Raw genomic sequence first — 21,408 nt, 5'->3', positions numbered from 1 at the left:
AAAATTATTACATCTTATCATTTAGCCTTAATAACATAAGCATAAATTATAAATTAATGATTGTAAAAATGCATATCAGGATTTGTAACATAAGCAATAGTGTCAGTGAGTCATTCAACATGAACAAAGTATAGAAATATTTAATTGGGAAGAAGAAGAAGAGGAGGAGGTTCAGAATTTTCGTTGTGTTAAAATGAGAAGAAATCCCCTTATTTATAGACAACAAAGAGTAGTGTGAACAAATGTTTATTGTGCCTTATCAAAAAGGTTACAACTATTTGAAAAAGTTGCAGCCCTTCGGAAAGGTCACAACCTTTCATAAAAGTCAGAACTTCTCATAAAAGTCGCAACTCTTCATTAAAGTCGCAACTTTTCATAAAAATCACAACTCTTCATTAAAGTCACAACTTCTCATTAAAGTCGCAACTTTTCATAAAAGTCACAACTTTTCATGAAAGGGAAGGCTAATTTTGTAAATAAATAAAATTAAAAGGGAATTCTGATTTGAGGTGGCGCCATGTAGGCGGGCCTAAAGTTCTCTTATATATATATATATATATATGATTTACTTCTTATATATATTTCATTTTCTCGTCATAAGAGTTCATCAAATTTCATCTTAAAACTAAATGATTATTCATTTTATGCACAGGTGACCCGTTTCAGTTGTGGTGGATTTGCAATAGGATTAAGATTTAATCATACAATGATGGATGGTTATATATGGCTTGAAACTATTTTTAAATGCACTAAGTGAATTAATTCAAGGATCTTCTGTTTTACCTGTATGGCAAAGGGACCTTCTAAGTGCGTGCTAGGTCATTGCCATGCATTACATGCACACATAATGAGTTTGAAGTCATTCAAGATCAATTATTAGAACCAGGCCGATATGGTTCAATTGGAAGATTTGAGTTATTAGTTGCATTTCTATGGAAATATCGTACAATTGCACTCAATATATACATTCCAAAGAAACCGTTCATTTGTCATATGTTGTTAATGTACGTGTAGTAAGATCACAAAATATGAGACTACCACTTGGATATTATGGCAACGCATTTGCAACTCCAGCAGCAATATCAAAAGCTAGCTGGATTGTTGTGCTCAAACTCATTGACATATGCACTTGATCTGATTAAAACTGCAAAGAAATAGGCGAACGAAGAGTACATCAAATCATTGGCAAATATGCCCCTAAATTATTCAAAAAGGTCTAGATATACCCTCCGTTTAAAGTTTGGCTCACTCATGCCCTTGCCATCCAACTTTTGGTCTAAATATGCCCTTATGGACGTTAGTTGGCCTACTGGACATATCCAGCTCATTTTTCATTTCTTTAAATGTCACATGGAATTGCCATGTCATTTTGACTTTATCACATGACATTTATATGAAAATGGAAAGGGATCAATTATACCCCTAAAAAATTTGAACCCATAAACACATAATCCAACCCATAAATCAACCCCCCCTTTTAAATAAACTACTCGACCAGTTTTCAACTATTTTGTTTAAATTTTTAATTTTTTCGGTAAATCCCGAAAATTAGTAATTGAATAATAAAAAATAGGAAAAATATGAAAAAAAAAATTAATGCCAAAAAATCACAAATAAATATTGTAACCTTAAATTCAACAATTTCAACAATTTTTTNNAATTAAATTTAAGGTTACTATATTTGTTTGTGATTTTTTGGCATTAATTTTATATTTTTTTTCATATTTTTTATGAATCAATTACTCATTTTCGGGATTTACCAAAAAAAATAAAAATTTAAAAAAATTGTTGAAATTGTTGAATTTAAGGTTACAATATTTATTTTATGAATTTTTGGCGCTAATTTTATATATTTTTTCATATTTTTCCTATTTTTTATTAATCAATTATTAATTTTTGGGATTTATCGAAAAAACAAAAATTTAAACAACATTGTTGAAAACAGGTTGGGTAGTTTATTTTAAAAGGGGGTTGATTTATGGGTCGAATTAGGTGTTTATGGCCTCGAATTTTTTAGGAGCATAATTGATCCCTTTCAATTTTCATATAAATGTCGTGGTAAAGTCAAAATGACATGGCAATTCCATGTGGCATTTAAAGAAATGAAAAATGAGCTGGATATGTCCAGCAGGCCAACTAACGCCCATAAGGGCATATTTAGACCAAAAGTTGGACGGCGAGGGCATGAGTGAGCCAAACTTTAAACGGAGGGTATATCTAGACCTTTTCAAATAGTTTAGGGGCATATTTGACCCTTTACCCTTAAAATATTATTGTCTCTAAATTTGAAATACTGAATAACAAAGACCTTTTGCTTTCCTACCATTTGAATTTATATAATTTATCTTACTTAAAAACTACATATGATAATTTTAATAAAATAATAATTAAGTACCATATACAAGAAAATAATAATTTACTTGATGTTATAGAATTGTTTGTTTAAAGAAGCACTCTAAAACCTAGCGCAAATAATTAATAATTGGCAAAGGTGAAGGTGTTGAGAAGCTCATGGGTAATGATTTTTTCTTGACAACTTATTTATCCACAAAGATAGAGCAAGACCACAATAAGTATGAGAAGTCTACCAAATAAACCATTTAGGACTTGTTTGGTAGACGATATTAAAAAGAATAGTTTATGAATTAAAATTTAGTCCATTTATTTAATATATTGTTTAGTTACTTTAATACTTCATATGTCCCAATTTATGTGACACTTTTCATTTTTCGAGAGTCAAACAATTTAAGTTTGACCAGAAATTTGCACATGAAATCTTTAATTTATTTGAAATGAAATTTATATATTTGTAAACTACGGAAAATGTATTATAAGTCACAATAATTGATAATTCAAAATGTTTAAACGATCTATGAAAAATTTACGATCAAGATAGATTAGTTTGAATCTCAAAATCCGAAAAGTGTCACATAAAATGAGACGGAGGGAGTACATTGTTTGGTTACTTTATTTAATTTAATTCATGGATTGCTTGTACACTTTTATTCCTAGAAAATGGAGGGATAACTAATACAATGTTTAACAAACCTTGAATAAGACCCCTAAATGACTAAACTATCCCTTTATTCCTTTTCCTAAATTTCTTTTGTAATTTGATTTCATTTTTATTTATATTGGAACGGTTATAAATCTTCTTTTTAATTCTTCAAATCCGTTTAGTGTAATTTAATTATTTCACTTATATTTTTCCTCCATTTTCTTTTTGAAATTTTTTATTCAATGTAGTTTGTCGATTAACCACTTGACCTGTTTTTTTTTTTTAATAAACTTTAGGTATTGAACAATTTAAGTAGTCTTAAATCTATATTAAGTTTAAGATATATTTGACCAACAAAATATTAGAAATACATTATGTCATCAAGGATCTCCTTAGTGGTACATCACACCTTAAATAATTTTTTGCAGAGTTTTAAATCAAACACAAGATTAAGTAGAGAGTAATGAACCAAACACTAGACAAAAATAATCTCTGCGTCACTAATTCTTGCATTACTAATCCTTGCGTTATCAATGTTTGTACCCAACAACCCCNTGTTTTTTTTTTTTAATAAACTTTAGGTATTGAACAATTTAAGTAGTCTTAAATCTATATTAAGTTTAAGATATATTTGACCAACAAAAAATTAGAAATACACCGTGTCATCAAGGATCTCCTTAGTGGTACATCACACCTTAAATTAGAAATACACCGTGTCATTAATAAGTTTTAGGTGTGAGTGGTGTGTATTTAACTTAACTAGTTAAATGAAATAGAAAATCCTACAAAAAAAAATTAATATTGTCCGGTGATTATCTACTTTAACCCAATTACATGAAATAAACAATCTCATAAAAACACAAGGGTATAATGTAAAAGGAATTTTTTGAAGAGTTTTAAACCAAACACAAAATTAAGTAGAACACTTGACAAAAATAATCCCTACATTACTAATCCCTGCGTCACTAATTCCTGCATTACTAATCCTTGCGTTATCAATGTTTGTACAAAACAACCCCTTGTAATATGGGGACTCTGACACAGCAATAAGAAAAAGTCACTGACTTTAATATAAGATTTCAATCTTTTAATAAGTGGGGATCGAGATAAAATCACCCATGAAATTTGAAGTTTCCAAGCTGCACTGTATCATAAAAACTAGAGACCTTTCCGCAAATAGTTCAGTGATAACCCTCTATTATTATTTGTTATACAACCATACAACTGCCATAAGTAGCAATAATATAACAATTTCAACAGAGGACCACTGGAGGCATTCAATTAAAACCCACATAAACAACACATCAGAAAAGATATGGATGATGGCCTCCTGCGTTTCACTTGAAGCAAATGAAAAATCCTTTTAAACAGTTCTTTTGAAAATGCATTTACATAGTTCCTTTCAAACATAAAGGTGCAAAGTAAACCCTTGAAACTCATGAGCATGACACGAAATATAATACAAATGCAAAACTATTGCTATTGATCACAACTTGTTCACTAACTAGAATTGCTAGTCACTATGCATGCGCTAACTTGGCCAAAAGTACCATGTCTAAAATTTTAACATCAAGGGTATCATCCACCTTTACAATCCCATCAGTGCCATCAACACCAATAAGCTTACCGGTTGCACCACGTTGGGGACCACCCATGATTTTGATTTTATCAGACTTCTTTGGTACAATTATATCAATTTCAGTTGGGTGCACAATGATAGTGTCACCATTGCCACTTAATCCAAGACCAACACTACAGGAACCATCCTGCTCCAGAAGCAATTTGGGGAATACTGGTTAATTTTTCAATGAAAAATGAAACTATTCCCTTGAAAAGAAAGTTCTAACTATGGTTCACAGCCAGATACATAAAAAGCAGAAGAACAAACCTCTGATAAAAGCAGACACCTTTTTAGAAATATGTATAACAAGTGCTCATGTTATGACGTATAGAGCCATTAGCATAGTTTTATATACGTTAGACTATATACACACACACACTTTAATGGCTTGTATATACATTACTGATGATGGAAGAACGTTCTGAAAAAATGTGGTTAAATAACAAAAAGAGAGCATCACATCAAAGTTAAAGAGTGGATAGTTTAATGAATTTAAATGCTTGCAAGTTGTAGAACTAGAAAGATATCAATCATTTTGAAACATCCCAGTACGGAGAGCATGACAATTGGAACAAATAGGATAAATATTTTTAGTATACAGTAAAAATGAAATTACAAAGTTCAAGATCTAATCCAGTAAAATTAGAGAAAAATTATTCATTTTTCTAACATCCGTCATTTCACAACCCTTATTTAGGATACCTTGAATACAATTTTTTTATTTTTTTTTTGATGACAAGGGAAACCCGCAGCCGCTACCCTTTGGGTGCGCATAGGGTAAAACCCCCGCTCCTATGCAATAGCTCGCAAACTACATAGGAGAGGTAACCCGCACTAGGCAAGCCCGGTGCGACGAGCTCGACCCAGAAGGCAAACCCCTTGCTTTCGCTGGCAAGGGGTTTCGAACTTGAGACCTCCAACATGGAAGTCCCAAGCCCAAACCACTGGGCCACCCCGAAGGGTTACCTTGAATACATATTCAATAATCACTTTCAAACTAATATTCACATGTGCATTGCTCTTCTAGCTTAGAGCACCATGCTCCCTCGTCCATTTATCAGTATCATTGTTCTATTATTATATTATATTACTATTGTTGTTACTTGGGTTATTTTTTGTTGTTGGTAGTTGTCTTTTCTACGGTAGTTTTGAAAACGCTTTTCTTAAATCAAGGATCTATTGAAAATAGCCTCTCTACCTCACACAAGGTAGGGGTGCATACACCTCACTCTCCCCAGACCCCCACTTCTAGGATCACGACTAGTATGTTGTTGTATTTACACGTGCAATGCATCTTCTCAGGAAGTCGTTAAGAGATTTCTATGCACTTCCCGACACTCTCTAAATGTACTATTTAAAAATAAAAACCTTTAAATGTAATGCTCCCTATATCTCAATTTATGTGACACTTTTCGCTTTTCAAGATTCAAACAAACTTATATTTGGACAGTATCTTTTAGTTTTTTGAAACAAAATTACATATTTGAAAACTATGTAAAAGGTATTATAAGTTGCAATAATTAATAATTCAAGATAATTAGAAGACATGAAAAAACTATGGTCAAAGAATAATTCGTTTGACTCGAAATCCGAACACCATCACATAAATGGGACGGAGGGAGAACTAATATTTATCACATGCACAACCAGGTCATAGTATGTGAAGCAAACTCCAACTAAGGGGGAGACAAATTAGTGCAGGATATACATACCGCGAGCACCTCATGGACAACTCCGATGACAGTATCATCATTGGACTTTCGTACATTGACCAAGATATCAGGCAAGAGCCAAGGACCTTCTGTATCCCCACCTGCAATTTCAGAGTTGTCAGCTATTACTTAAGGTTGAAATTAGTATTGCCTAAGGCTCTTCTAGATTAAATAATAAAATGAATTTGCAATGATGAATAACATTAAAGGGCATTCTCCTCTATGTCTAAATCATCATGGTGCAAGTAAAGATGCAACTTTTCGAACTTATTTGCATTCCTCAGGTTGCAATTTTGGACTAACATTAGAGCAATTTCGACATTATAACCACCGAGTAAATACAAAAATTGAACACAGTAAGCTAAATGACAATTTTAATACTGCAATGATCTATAAATCAACAAAAATATATAAGTCATAATTACACACTAACATTGAATTAAAATGCACGAATATGAATACCGAGGTCCTCTAGTTCATCACTTGGCAAAGTGGAAACAAGAGACCATCTGATCTCTAAAAATGTTTTCTATCGCTAGACAAGAGATTATGGGTAAAATATATAAAATCTGCAGTGGGTCACAAGTTTACCAGCTCAATAGTGTAAAATGCTTCTCATTTTAACTTATCAGTAAGATTTATTCTGAGTGGTTTGCCATTCCAAAAGACACAAACTATTGTGCGAACAAGGGACACACCTCCTATAGGTGACATCATATCCAGCCCACCACTTCCAGGAGTCATTGGCTGCCCGCCAGGAGTACCAGGTATATATGCTGAACTTGGTGTCATTGGTGGTTGTCCACCAGGAGTTGATGGCAAGTAAGGACTTGGAGCATTAGCTGCATGGAACAAAGAAAAATGGCATTATATCCTCCATACAAGGACCCAAAGAAAAAAATGCAGCTTTCACTCCTGTAAATGAGAATTTAGGTTACCATATGCAGAACCATTGTCTCTTGGGGTCCCAGCATCACTGTAATTACCACTAGGAGTATTAGTCCAACCAGAACCAGGAGTAGGTGCTTCATACGCCCTTGAACGAGGACTAGATGGCTGAAAAATGAACAAAGTATGATAATCTTTCTTTGGAAAGAGAACAAAGCATGATAATCTATATATATTTAAAAGCAAGAAGCCCCTTAATGATATGTTGTTCACCTTTTTTGCTCCTTGAAAAAAAATCACATTAGACAGAATTGTCATATAATTATTTTCCTAATATTTAGAAATTTAAAATTAACTAAAATTTTACTTCTTGTTTTTTCCTCATTTTAACTAGGTAGAATGTCCTGATTAAGGGAGGATGTAAAATTAGATCTTGGGCGTAAAGTCAAGCTAGCTCAATGGGAGAAGGATTGCCCAAGTAAGGAAACTACTCATCTCATTAACCATCAATGTGAGCACTGGGCAATGTCATCAAAAGCAAAAGCGCAAAACAACTCTTAAGATCTATTGGGGTTTCAAGCATAAAGTGCAAATAAAGCATGGGTTTTAATTATTTTTTTAAAAAGGCGCAAAGGGAGAAAAAGTACAAAGATATAGATACAAATATATTGACAAAGAAATTGTAAAAATAATTGTGATAAAGTGACATATCAATTGTTTAGTGTGTCTCTTCAGAAGAGGTTCATTGGCAAGGGAAGTATGCCTTAGAACCTTGATAACGACACTGAAGCACACATTAAGCGACGCGAAGCGCTCAACAAGTTTTGAGCCTCACTTCAAGATGGGCTTTAATCGCGCCTTTGATAACACTGGATGTGAGACTTTTTCATTTTTCAACACCCCACCTTGAGCCCAGGTCTGCATATCTAATGGGTGGACAAATTTAATTTAGGGGCCCAACATAGGGTGAGATGGGCCCTGCTCTAATATCATGTAAAATTAGGTCATGGGCCTAACTCACAACCCAAAAGGTAGCTCAAAGGGAGGATTATCCAAGCCTTATAAGGAAACCATTCATCTCATTAATCAGCGATGTGAGACTTTTTCATTTATCTTGCTTGTGGTGGTTGGTGTTTGTTATTGTACTAGTGGTATGATTGTAGTTTGGTTTTTGGTATTTCTCGATGTTTAATTGTTTATCATTGTTTACAATAACCCAACCTAGTATGTTGTTTAGTGTGATTCGATTATTGCACTACTTTATTGTTGTTTTGCTTCTTTATAGCAGACTTTGCACTGCTTACAAGTTGCTTGCTATATTTTCCTCATTGTCCCCATTTTTGTACCTAGATTTGTTGTCGAGGGTCTTTTGGAAACAACCTCTCTACCTCCACGAGGTAGTGGTACGGTTGTGGAGGTAGTGGTAAGGTTTGCTTACATTTCATCCTCCCCCGACCCCACTTGTGGGATTTCATTGGATATGTTTTTGTTGTTGTTGGTATCAAAGCATGACCCATCCCAATTCCTTGTTTCCCAATGTTGGACCCCTATATTAAAATTGCACATGCTCTACCAACCCTAGGTGTAATGGTGGGGTGAAGACCCCATATTAATGGTTTAAGGGATGGCTGGTCTCTTTGCAAGGTCTTGGCAACCTCTCCTCATGAGCTAGCTTTTCGGGTTGAGTTAGGTCAAAATCCATTTCCTAACCGCCTCTTAAGGTATATACACTCCCTCCATCCCATTTTAATTATCGTTTAACAAAAAACAATCATCCTACAATAATTATCGATTTAGGAATTCAAAACAAAACTTAGTAATACGTGCAATTATTTCCAACTATACCCTTATTTAGCTTTTTTTGATACCCAACCCTTATTTAGCTTTTAAGGGGCTTGAAAAGGCTTTTGGAATTTAATACGTGCAATTAATGTTGTTTGTAAGCATGGACTCTAATGGTATAATTTATATACTCCCTTCATCCCATTTAAAATAATTGTCATTCTCAAAAAAATTTCATTCTCAAAAAAAAAAAATTGTCACAAAATAATTATCGTTTTAGGAATTCAAGAAAAAAAATTAGAAATTGTTGTAAAAAAAAAACCTTAAATTAAAGAACTACTTAATACTGCTCAAGAAACATCTAATATATCTAATAAATAGGGGTAACTTAGTAAAACCATATATTTATTGTTTTTTTCTCTTAATAGGTGTGAAAAGAGTTTTTTTTAATGAAATAGGTGTGAAAAGAGTTGAGAGCGACAATTAAAATGGAATATAAATAATTTAAAAAATAAAATGGAACATAATGTCTTGATTCAGAAGAACTTCTTTCAACAACTTCTTTCAACAGGAAGACGCTGCTCTAGCTATGTGCATCTCTAAAGTAGGCATGAAAGTTAAGGGTAACTTTGTGAAAAGATGGAAGTTCTATGCTCTCTCTCGGAAGACATTTCCTACATACCTACTTAATCAGAAATACGAAGATGCAACCTACTTAGTCAGAAATACGAAGATGCATAAGCAGCAGTCATCTGGAATCAATATTTATGAAATGGGCCAAAATTTATTCATGTTCAAGTTCTCTTCTAAGTTGGAAGCAGAGAATGTTGTGAGAGGTGATTGGCACTGGAAAAAACACAAACTCAACCTGCAATGGTGGTTGCCGACGGTGAGATCTGCTCCAAGACATGAAGAGGTGAATCAAGTCTGGATCAGATTGATAGGTCTTACCCTTCAGTAATGGTCCAAAAGGTTTTCAAGGAGATCGGAGACCTCTGTAGTGGCTGGATTCAAACTGAAGAAGAGACGGAGTTGAGAAATCACTTGAAATGGGCAAGACTAATGGTTAGGGGTGACGGCGACGAAGTCCCAACAGTGGTGAAGGTGGAAAGTGAAGGTATTGTCTCTGAGATTCAAATTTGGTGTGAAGCTCCTGTAAAAATCAGTATCGGAGCTGCCAGAAGAGAGAGAACAACAGACCAGCGGGTAATAGAAGGCACACATAGTACAGAGTAGCATTTCAAGGTGATATAGGTATGACGTGGAGGCCCTCCCGAGGTTGGAATACCCACGTGACTTGCCATGGGGGAACATTATTCAGCGAAAAGCCCTCTTATTCAATAAAAAGAAATTGGGTCCAGATCTGCTGACCCAAAGTCAGTATTATATCATGGAATGTCAGAGGGTTGAATCAACAATCGAAATAGATGCTACCAAAAAAATATATATTCACATGTGGAAGGCCAATGTATTATGTTGTTAGAAAATAAAAAAATGAAGGAGATAATAGTGTCATTATCAAAGATTAAGGCCTAATAGATGGAGAAACATCAGAGGCTAGTGGGACTAGAGAGAGCACTGTAACTTTGTGGGATAGCTTGCACTCTCAGGAGAAATTATAATATCAACAGCAAGTGTAGTCACACAAAAGTGGGGTCTAGGGAGAGTAAGAAGTATGCAGACTTGACCCTAACTCTCTATCCTCAGAGGTAGAAAGGTGGTTTCCAGTAGACCTTTGGCTCAAGGAAAAACAATCCAAAGTAGTCCAGAAAAGAAGTAATGGAAGTGAAAGCATAACAAAGCAAAATACTACGATAACCGAAGTACAAGAAACTACATGAGCAATAATACGATTACTAGTATGGACAGACAGCAAGACAATGTGACCTAATTTGTGTCCTCCACAACCTCCTATCTAAGGTCATTTCCACTACCTACGATTTACACGAACACTAAATCACATTAAAGAGAAAAGTACAGTTTATATAGAAATAAAGTGGAAAGTGTGAAAACCTGATATTGCGGACTTGACCCCCAGGAAGCAGGGTTTCCCTCTTCCCAATTATCCCTGTCAGTGTGCCATTGCAACCATATAATATAAAGAGGATGGAATTGCAATTCACTAAATCTATGGCAGTAAAAGCAACAAACTAAAAGAGTAAGATCAATCTAAAGCAAGAGCATGCCACTTAAAGTATAATCACTAACATACATGAAGATCAAAAATCAGCACTCACTATATCTAGCAAATGCACAGAAGCTTTCAAGTTCAAGACCATAATTCTACAACTTATAGTCATACAAAGAGGGAAAATTTACAAATCACGTGTAAATTTCTCCTCTGTGTGGCTGGAAGTTCTAAAATTATAGCCTTAAACTTGAAAGCTTTTGTGCATTTACTAGATACAGTGATTGCTGATCTTTGGTCTTCATGTGCGTTCGTGATTAGTTTAAGGTCAAATAAGAACTAGGCAGATTACATGAATGTCATTCTATTTTCAAAACCTTGAGTCATTGGGCTTATTTTCGCCAGTGAAACAACATACCTAGGTGGACTCATTGGATTCCATGCTCTGTCACGCATTGGCGTCCTCATGCCATCATGGATAGGTGTTGCTATAGAGGAAAATAATGAGAAGAGCTAAAGTCAAACTGCTGGGAGGGAAAAGAATGAAAAACACTATTGGAACAGGGCAGCAGAATAATGGACCTCCAGGATCTCTCATAGGTGTCATAAATGGGTGCAGTGGAGTCCTAGAAGGATGTGATGGTGTTTCACTTCCCAAACCATATCTAGATGGTTCCCTGCAAACAGAAAAAATTGTTAGACAATGAACACGAAAAATAACCCAAATTTTAGAATGGAAATATATTTACCTAAACGGCACTGACACGTTAACATTATCGGAGATATGGTTGCGATCAACTGCAGGAAACATTGCAGTCAGCAATGAATGAAAGCAGTCAAAAGTTGAACAAACAAAAACTTTAGCACGCCCTAAATTTGGATGACTGTCCAAAAAGTGGATTCAAGACAAAGCCTCCATCCACAAAATTTCCAAAAGAGGACCCTTAGCATTTAACAAAGCCCCCCCACCCCCCCACCCTCCAAAAAAAAAAAACTCAGAAAAAATGAGGGCCATTCTCAACATTGAAGAAACACTTGCCTGTAACAACTTTCATCTGGGCTTCAAGTTCAACTCGGACTGAAGTTCCTTTGATGTCAACAACACGCCCTTTACAACCTTTGAATGGTCCAAGGCGAATTTTCACATCAGCTCCAACTAAAGCATCCTGCCCTCTTCCACCTCTATGTCTGCCTCCATCTACAACACGCCAAGCATAAATGTTGAGACTAATAATTGAATGAAGAACAAAATAAAGATAGAAATTGTAATAAATAGCATTTAATAATAGACATCGGACGATCAGGGCTCCACACGTTAACAAATTTAAAAAAAAAAGTAACTTACAACATCCAGATATCACCATTATCAGAAACTTACAACTCATAGGTGGACCACCTCTAGATGATCTCATTGGAGATTGAGGAGCACGTGGTGGAGCTCTCATATGCGCAAATCTTGATGACATGGGGTTACCCTAGAGGAGTTCCATTGTAAGAAAAATTTCGCCAGCAAGACAATTGTTAAGATAGAATTGCAAAAGCAACAGTGAGCTTAAACTTCCAGAAGCAAGAAAATACTATACATACATTTCTATCACCATTTGCCCGTGAGCCACCAACCAACACACAAGATTGGGTTTTGGCACAAATATAACCAGCATGCTCAAGGTGATGACGATCATAAATAAAAACAACTCCTCTGAAGATGTGTTCTACAGGACCTTGTTTTCCCTATAAGTATGAAGAATAGTTATAACAACATACAAAATGTATAAACAATGTCAGTCACAAGAAAGTTCTTAGAAAAGCCAATACTCACTTTACAAGGACCCTCAAGAACTTTTACCACGTCTTTCACCGCCAGGTGGTTCTTATACCGATCTTGGGCATTCCCTTTCTTTTCAACTTTCGCTTTGATCTCTCTAAGTCTAACAAGTGCTACTTCAGGTCTATCAGGCACACCCTTAAGGACCTATATAACATCACCCAAATGTGAGCAACACAATTAGCAGAATAATTTCAACCTCAAACTACAGTACTCACCTGGAAGGCTTCGCTGTCTACACGAATAATCACACCGAAGCTCTTATTGCTGCAGAAAGTGTAATCAATTAAGAAATTTAGCTGTTGGTTCAAAAAGGACTACACTGTTTCATGTCCTGTTTACTCTCATAAGAAGCTAAATGCTTACTCTAGTATTACAAGATCATGGAGCTCATATTCCCCAATACGAGTGAGACCAGATGTTACTTCAGAGCTCTCAACAACATTATCGGCAAATACACGGAGCTGCAGTATCAAAAATAAAAAAAGCTGAATCACCATTGGTCTGAAGACTTCAGATTAGAGATCTCAAATTACCATGTATGCTCAACTTACAAGCTCCTTTGTTGTATCTGATACCAGGTTAACCACATGTCCCTGAACAGAGACAACCATACCGGTTGCACCTTCAGATGAACCAGATACTACTTTCACGTGATTTCCAAGATCAAAGTACTTGCATAGCTCTTTGTCACTAAAAGCCAAAGTCTGCTCCCAAAGTAAGTTAATAAAATGACAGTACTCACTCCATCTGAGACACTTGATTCATGAAACATCGTATTTAAAGAAGGAGAATATTACCAAAGGAAGGTCTTTCTGATTTGGTCTGATATGAACAGTATCTTCTTCGACTTTCTCAACATGGCCTTTCAAGTTTCTGAGATCCCCCTTCACCACAATAACGCGGTCACCCTTCATAAAATGACCTTTTTTCCTATTTGCAAACAAAGTAGATAGACTAGCCATATCGCCATCCCCACCCTCACCAGTTTGCCGGAATTTCTCAAGTTCATCAAAAGTTGGCTGTATGTTCAGGGTGCTGATTGATTTCATTGACACTGTCTTATACAAGAAACCATCTTTGAACATCATACCTCCAATATTCTCAAAATAGTCACCTGACATCGGGTCTCGCCTACGTTCCACACGTAGGTTCATCTCTCTGCAATCAATGAGAAATAGATTTAACAATTCAATATAGACCATTATTTGTGCTCTTATTGCAACTAGAGACACCAAGGAACAATTACCTTGCTTCATCGATATTCATAAAGCGTGGTGGAGGAATAAATGCCTTTTTCTTTGGAGCATCCCTCCCTTCCTACAAAAGCAATACAACATGCAACAAGGAACGTCAACTGTTTCTTCCAAGAAGAAACATTTGTTTTAGATAGGTGAGCACAATTTTAATAATTGCCAAAAAACAGCTTTATATAATGCTGTGAATCTACAAAGATGTACAAATCAGCCAGGTTTCAACAATCCCTTTAATGAGATAAGGAATTCAATAGGTTCTTACAACATTAACATTTACTGCTCATGTATTTCAAGAATACAGAACCTATCAACTAACGACTATAAGAGTTAAAATACAATGACCAACCAAATAAACATACCAACTTGTTTGCAAGAGCCTGTAAATCAATCCTTGGGATTAATTTCACGACGACTTTCTGTCTCACATTATCTACATCCATAACCTACATAGCAGAAAGATAAAATATCAGAACAGAACTTCCAAATTTACTCATAACAACATAAAATGCAGAATACTTGACAACCTTTGCAAGGTCTCCCTTGTAAGTTCCCATCTTCATTCTGACCCAAGCATCCCTGGCAAGATCAACCGCTTTGCTTTCAACTGAAAGGACATCAGTCATCTCTTTTATGGGGACCAGCATTATTTTTGCAGAGGCATATATATTGCGCATACCCTTGCACGCCTGTAGCATATAGGCATGATACAAATAATCGGGTTATTGGATGGTTACACGATCGACACATTATTTTAATGAGTCACATAAATATAAGCCAAAATAGAGCATACTGTATCATCTATGACATACCTCCCTCACGTGGGCTTCTTTGTCCGCTTCTATGTATATATAGTTCTTAAGATGATCAAGGGCTACAACTGATCGAATTTGCAATTCAGGTCCTCTATCAATTGCCTTTTGCATTAGGCAAACCGCAACCTCTCTCTCACGGCCAATCTACAAAACATGATGTAGCAACAAATTACAAGACATAATGTGAAGGTTGAAAAAAAATACAAAGAAATATAAAAATGCCTAAGCACACAAGGGAGTGGCCCAGCCCAGTGATCAATGAAGTAGGAGAAGAACCACGAGATCTCGGATTAAATCCTAGTGAAGCCTAAAAATACTAGGTGATTTCTTTCCTTCTGCCTAAGCCTTTGTGGGCAGAGTTAAGCCTTTGTGGGCAGAGTTACTTGGTACCCATGTTAGTGGAAGTAGCCGGTAACTGATGGAATAGTGAGGTTGCATAAGATACCATGGACACTACTGTAATTTTAAAAAATAATAAAATGCTGAACTTCACGGCAGAACGCCAACACCATACCGCACATTTCACCATCCAGAGCTTTGGATCCCTGACAGATGGCAAGAGAGCTTGCTGCTCAACATCTGTTGCTTCCTCATCATACTCAACATGAGGTGACCTTGCATATCTTTGCTTAATGCTTCTCGTAAGCTCCTCAAGGTCTTCTTCTTGGTCCTCATGCGGCAACAGTCGGTGACGATATTCACGTCTGGCACCATCCTCGTCAGGTATATCTGCTCCACTATCTACTATGAAATCTGCAAAAGAAAATCTAACAATCAACCCCAACAGATAAAAGACAATGCAGGGAGAAAGATACCACAAGAAAAACTCGAAGTTATTACTCCGTTTAGAAAAAAAGTTCCCCTTAAATTTATTCTAAACAGAGGCAAACTCAGGTCACACCAGCTTTCAAACTCATAGACTGGACAAGAAATTCCAGCAAGTACATTGTAGACTGCAAATAAACTGTACATAGCATCTCGAACTAAAGATTTCCCCAAGGCTAGTGTCACAGCTACAACAGCTAACCCAGAAAGTATATGTGACACTAGTTGGATAATATCTTTTTTGGGGGGAAGTAGAAAAGTTACATTCAAAAACATCAAGAAGATGTTGCAACGGAGAAAGAGTGTGTGTTTGCTCATGTAAGCAAAAACTAGTGTAGTCTAGGGGCGGGCGTTTGGTTCTTCGGTTCGGTTTTATCAAACTTCGGTTCGGTTCTTCGGTTTTCGATTTTAGAAAAGTGTGCACCATATATTAAATCAGTTCGGTTCGGTTTTTCTACTTCGATTCGGTTTAGTTCGGTGTTTTTAAGACAGTTTTTCGGTGCGAATGAAAAATAAAATGAGGACAAAATCAAAGTATAAGATATACTTAAATTTAAAAGTATGTTACCGAATGATGTGTTTCGTCACGGAACACTTATTGTTCTAACTAAAAGACTATATTTATCTTTGTCAAGAACATTGTGCCTCCTACTACTTCTCAAGAAAAACAAGAACGAAGACGAGTTCCTTTACATAACGTACATTGATAAAAATATGTTTTTGTTCCTCTTGGGAATTAATATTTGAAGTTAACTACCCTTCGGGGTGGCCCAGTGATTTGGGCTTGGGACTTCCATGTTGGAGGTTTCAAGTTTGAAACTCCTTGCCAACGAAAACAAAGGGTTTGCCTTCTGGGTCAAGCTCGTCGCACCGGGCTTGCCTAGTGCGGGTTACCTCTCCTATGTGGTTTGCGAGCTATTGCATAGGAGCGGGGGTACCCTGTGCACATCCAAAGGGTAGCGGTTGTGGGTTTCCCTTGTCATAAAAATAAAAAATAAAAAAATTGAAGTTAGCTATTGAATTGTACATTTGTTGCTACTTTGATTTGTTCATTAATGATTTAATTGTTAGTTGACTTTTTATTTTTAGTTAAGAGAATGCCCATATATTAATGATTTGTTCACATATATACATATATACATATATATATATAAAAAATATTAATAAAAATTCCGTTCTTCGATGCAACGAAGTTCTGAGACCCTTACACCGAACTAAAGAACCAAACTTTTGAAAAAAAATACCGAACCGATAAACCGAAGAACCAAATTAGGTCGGTTCGGTTTTTCAGTTTTCCGGTATTTATGCCAACCCCTAGTGTAGTCTAATATCAAGGAAGAAACACATTCCAAAAATAGCAACTAGTTACAGGAGCTTGATTGAGCGGAGCCAGCTAAATAAGTTAAGCACATTGCTTTTAGAGCACAATTTGAAACTGAGAACCCATCTTAACATCTATGATTTCTCATTTCAGACGCATCATGAACACCAGCTTGCATATGCTTTCTTGATACCATTACGCATGACCCAAGTTAGTTCAAAAAGGAGAAAGGAGAAGAACATGCTGCTACTGTATAATGCAGGAATAGTGTTCAACGCTTTCTAACTCTATCTGGCACAAATAACACCGTTTCATGTCTTAGTGCTCCTCCCCCTAAGGTTAATTTGATAAAAGGCAGATTTCAAATAATGTTACCCAGCTAAAGCATATCACTCTAGTGGGTGGTTTTGTCCACTTGGCAATCAACTCCTTGTGGAGCAGAGTTGTAGATAGTGTCTCGCCACAATGAATGTTCCATCTTTTTGAGTCCCCCAATAGTAACTTATCCTCCACCTGAGGGTTTGGAAAACCCCTGCTAGTTTAACAAACAAGTCCATATCTCATTCATCTTCCACACCTGAATGTTCCTCCTGAGTAGTAGGTCACTATTGTTGTGCTGCCAATTTTGTTCAACATTAGCCTCTTGGTTGTTTGCCAGTGCATATAAATTATGAAGCTCCTTATTCAATGCCCCTTCCATTATTCCAGAATGATATGTGTGATCCATCTATTACCTAACCTGAATGTTGAATTGAACTAGAAATCCTCTCACAGTTCAAAGATATGCTTCCAAGGACCTGTATCATGAGGTGAGGTGCTCTGGCTTGTGAATATTGCTCAATTGACCATATTTTGCTTTAATTATAGCTGTCCACAGATTTCATCTTATTATATCACCAGTGTCTTACACTGCATACGCTTATTGTGTAATGGCGAGGTCTTCTATCCCAAGTCAAATGTCAAATAATTACCTTTTATCCAAAGGTGTTAACTATAACCGAGCTGTTTGGATAGGTTTATGGAAAACATAGATTTGATTGAAGCTGAATTAAGAAAAGGCCAACATCCAAATGGAGATGAAAGAGACAGCAAAATAAGAGGAGATATCATGGAGAAAGAAGTCAGCATGTTCGTGGCCAAAGCAGAGAGATAGAAATACCAAGTTTTTATTCAAAAAATGGTCAATGCTAACAGAATGAGTAATCATATTGATGTGATAGAAGTGGATGGAACAATATTAGAGGATTCAGTGGAGATATAAATGAATTTTTGGATTCTTATCAAAGTTCATTTTGAAGACTGAAACTTAGCGACCTACAATCAAATTAAGACTAACTCCTACGATCACCGATGAAAAGAATATTTCGCTTCAAAAGTCATTTGAAAAGGAGTTCCTTGAAGTAAGTAATAAAGCAATGCGCTAGTCACAAAGCTCCAATGCCACATGGGTATACTATCGGGTTCTTCCAAAAGTGCCGGAATTGCTTGAAAGAGGATACTATAGAGGCCTTAATATATTTCCATGAGGAATCTGAGAAGAGCTTTAATATCACCTTTATACTTCTTATCCCTAAAAAGAGTGTGGTTAGAGAATTGAGAGATTGTAGAACTATAAGTCTACTTGGTAGTTTCTACAATATTGTGGCTAAAATTCACGCTGAAAGGTTGAAGGGTGATGCCTAAATTAGTGTCCAGTAGTCATATCGCATTCTTGAAAGGGAGGCAAACCATGGATGCAGCTTCAACCGCTAATGAATGTCTCGACTAGGCTGGGCAAGAAGATACCATTACCAGGTATAATGTGCAAACTTGATTTTGAGAAGGCATACATCCATGTGAATAGGGAACTCTTGTTAAAGGTTTAGTCTTTGACAAGAAAATGATGAATTGGATTTGGCCTTATATGACATTATGACCACTTTCAAGTTCTCGGGCTCTTTGTACTAATAATCGGACCATCACAGGTTTTCTTTGCTTCCCAACAAGGCCTCACACAATGAGATCACATTTCTCCTTTCCTATTCTAATTGGCAACGGATGGACTTGGTAAAACAATCAACTTTACAGTTCAGAAAGCTGGATTGGTGGTTTCAAAGTGAAAATGCAGACAGGATAATGACCTCTTTATTTCACATCTTGTCTATACAGATGATTCTCTTAATTTTTGTGAACGGAAGTGAGTCAATTAAGATATTTGAGGCTGATACTATGTGTGCTTAAACAGGACCAGGAGCAGAATAATCCCATTGAACACAACTCAAGATTTGAATGTTGTTGAAATTTTAGGATGCTAAACAAAGTTTCTTCATACTAGTTACCTCGGATTCTTCTGGCGGCACAAGCAAAATCTGAATTTATTTGACAAGGAGTAGTGGATAGATGTGAAATAAAATTGGCTAATTGAAAGAAACAATATCTTTTTCACAAGATAAATGGTTGGGATATCTACGACTTAGAGAATAATATTAAGATTCGTACTTGACAAAGAATTCACGTAACAGAATGTTTGGCAGGCAACATTTGGAATACAAAACTCAGACGAAACACAAATGATTGGAGCTGAATCAGGTTGCTGAATTCTTCAGAATACTGCCTTCATCTGTAAGCTTAACCACTGATGAAGATCATTTGAAAAGGAGAGGCCTTTGATCATTTGATAAGGAGAGGCCACAACAAAGGGATTTATACTGTCAAGACATGTTTCAACATAACTTAAACTTCAACCAACTTCTTTTCCGGACTTCAATTTCAAAAACAAAAGATTTCGCAAGTTCAGCTTAAAACATATGTTCAAACTGACCCTAAAAGATCTGACAGACCGTGCTAATGAAAAATAGAACTCTCCACCTATTCCGATCCTACCTCATCTGCCTATCCCCAATTCCAGTTTTTAAAAAAAAAAATATTTTCAATCCATCTTTATGATGAATTTTTCATTCTATGCAGGCAACTAAACAAATCAAGCTATAAATCAAATAAACAACCAAAAGGAAACGGAATAGATAGTAAGTCTAACCATCTTCGCCTTCTTCTTCCTCCTCATCCTCGTCACTATCTACAGCAGCTTCTAGGTCAAAAAATTCCGAACCAGTCCTCCTTTTAGGTCGTCTTCTACCACCTCCTCCGCCTCCACCTCCACCGCCATAATCTTCATCATCATCGTCCTCATCCTCATCCTCATCTTCCTCCGCCGCATCATCAATAAAATCTGATCTACGCCGTTTCCGTCCAGCCTTCCCTCTATCGTCCTCTTCCTCCTCCTCCTCCTCCTCTTCATACACGTCATCTTCTTCCTCCTCTGGTTCATCGTCGTCGTCGTCGTAGTCACGTTGGCGCGGCATATCGAAATTGCTTCGAATTTGGAGAGTTTTGTTGAGTTATAAGGAGATTTTCGAAATTCTGTGTAGGTCCGAGTGTTGAAATGGGAAGGGTTCACTGGATTGAATAGGGTGATGGAACCCTAGGTGAGAGGGAGAAGAAGATTTGATAAGTGTAAAGGAAAACAATGGAGAAAAATAACAAAATACTCCCTCAAGTTTGTAGTTAAACTCAAAATAGTCCTTAAAACATACATTTTTGTTACTTTACTTCTTCTTTTTTTTGGTAATTTAATTGATTTTATTACTGAAAAGTATTGGACAACCCAACACTATTCAACAAAGATTCACAAACTACATTATCTAGGTAATTATAATATTAATTGCTTTTTTCGATCAATATACAAGTAGTTGGGTGCGAAGCATTCTGTGTGAAAAAGCTCGTTCTTGTCAACATAGGACTATCTTTTATTCTACTTTTACTTATTTTTTGGCAATCTATCATTTTTCAAATTATCTCCTAAGAATAATAGTTAAGTGTAGTTAATTTTGATCTCAGGTGACAAAAGTCAGTGACTCTACAATGAATAACTTGAATGATGACTCTCAAGAGTATTTGAGGGTTTCTTTGTTTCTATTTAAGATCTTGGTATTCTTTTCCTGCCATATTGAATACAAACAGCATGTTTGTGACAATTTGTATAAGATTGTCTATGATGATATACTTTTCGTATAACTATTTTTTTCAACGTATTTTTTCTTTCTGATTCATTGAGCACCTTTGAATGTTCATTCATAGTAGCATCGTGTCTTATGTTGTCAGCAGAATATAAACATTTAAAGAATATATTGTTCAATGTCTCGTCCAAATTGATACATAGCACATAAAAAGTATCATAAATAGTTTTTGTCTCACTGATTTG

The 21,408-nt window shown here is 35.9% G+C and overlaps 1 protein-coding gene and 1 pseudogene across 1 annotated transcript; one reads left to right on the top strand and one right to left on the bottom strand.

Moving 5' to 3' along the window:
- LOC125850554 (alcohol acyl transferase 2-like) overlaps positions 1-3,301 on the top strand; it is a 6,371-nt pseudogene extending 3,070 nt beyond the window's left edge.
- Positions 3,302-4,348: 1,047 nt separating this feature from the next.
- Positions 4,349-20,623, bottom strand: LOC125850528 (putative transcription elongation factor SPT5 homolog 1). The gene is made up of 22 exons (XM_049530383.1): positions 20,185-20,623; positions 15,537-15,775; positions 15,020-15,166; positions 14,735-14,896; positions 14,570-14,653; positions 14,204-14,274; positions 13,755-14,115; positions 13,509-13,661; positions 13,321-13,418; positions 13,173-13,221; positions 12,949-13,101; positions 12,717-12,860; positions 12,508-12,604; positions 12,169-12,327; positions 11,879-11,927; positions 11,712-11,806; positions 11,548-11,617; positions 11,015-11,069; positions 7,270-7,387; positions 7,030-7,173; positions 6,332-6,432; positions 4,349-4,764 (listed from the first exon to the last, which is right to left on the bottom strand). Exons 1-22 carry the CDS (start codon positions 20,507-20,509, stop codon positions 4,519-4,521), a joined length of 3,120 nt encoding a protein of 1,039 aa, XP_049386340.1. The 5' UTR covers positions 20,510-20,623; the 3' UTR covers positions 4,349-4,518.
- Positions 20,624-21,408: the final 785 nt, after the last annotated feature.

This window comes from Solanum stenotomum, unplaced genomic scaffold (genome assembly GCF_019186545.1).
Source record: "Solanum stenotomum isolate F172 unplaced genomic scaffold, ASM1918654v1 scaffold17555, whole genome shotgun sequence".
Taxonomy (NCBI): domain Eukaryota; kingdom Viridiplantae; phylum Streptophyta; class Magnoliopsida; order Solanales; family Solanaceae; genus Solanum; species Solanum stenotomum.
The sequence above is the reverse complement of the archived record's forward strand: the minus strand, read 5'-3'. Positions and strand labels throughout refer to the sequence as shown.

Excerpts from the sequence above, each read along its gene's own strand:
- LOC125850528 (XM_049530383.1), bottom strand. The coding sequence starts at position 20,509 with ATGCCGCGCCAACGTGACTACGACGACGACGACGATGAACCAGAGGAG. Across the intron at positions 15,776-20,184 it reads GGAAGAAGAAGGCGAAGATG|ATTTCATAGTAGATAGTGGA; the intron begins GTTAGACTTACT and ends TTTCTTTTGCAG. Across the intron at positions 14,275-14,569 it reads AGGCTCTTGCAAACAAGTTG|GAAGGGAGGGATGCTCCAAA; the intron begins GTATGTTTATTT and ends TTGCTTTTGTAG.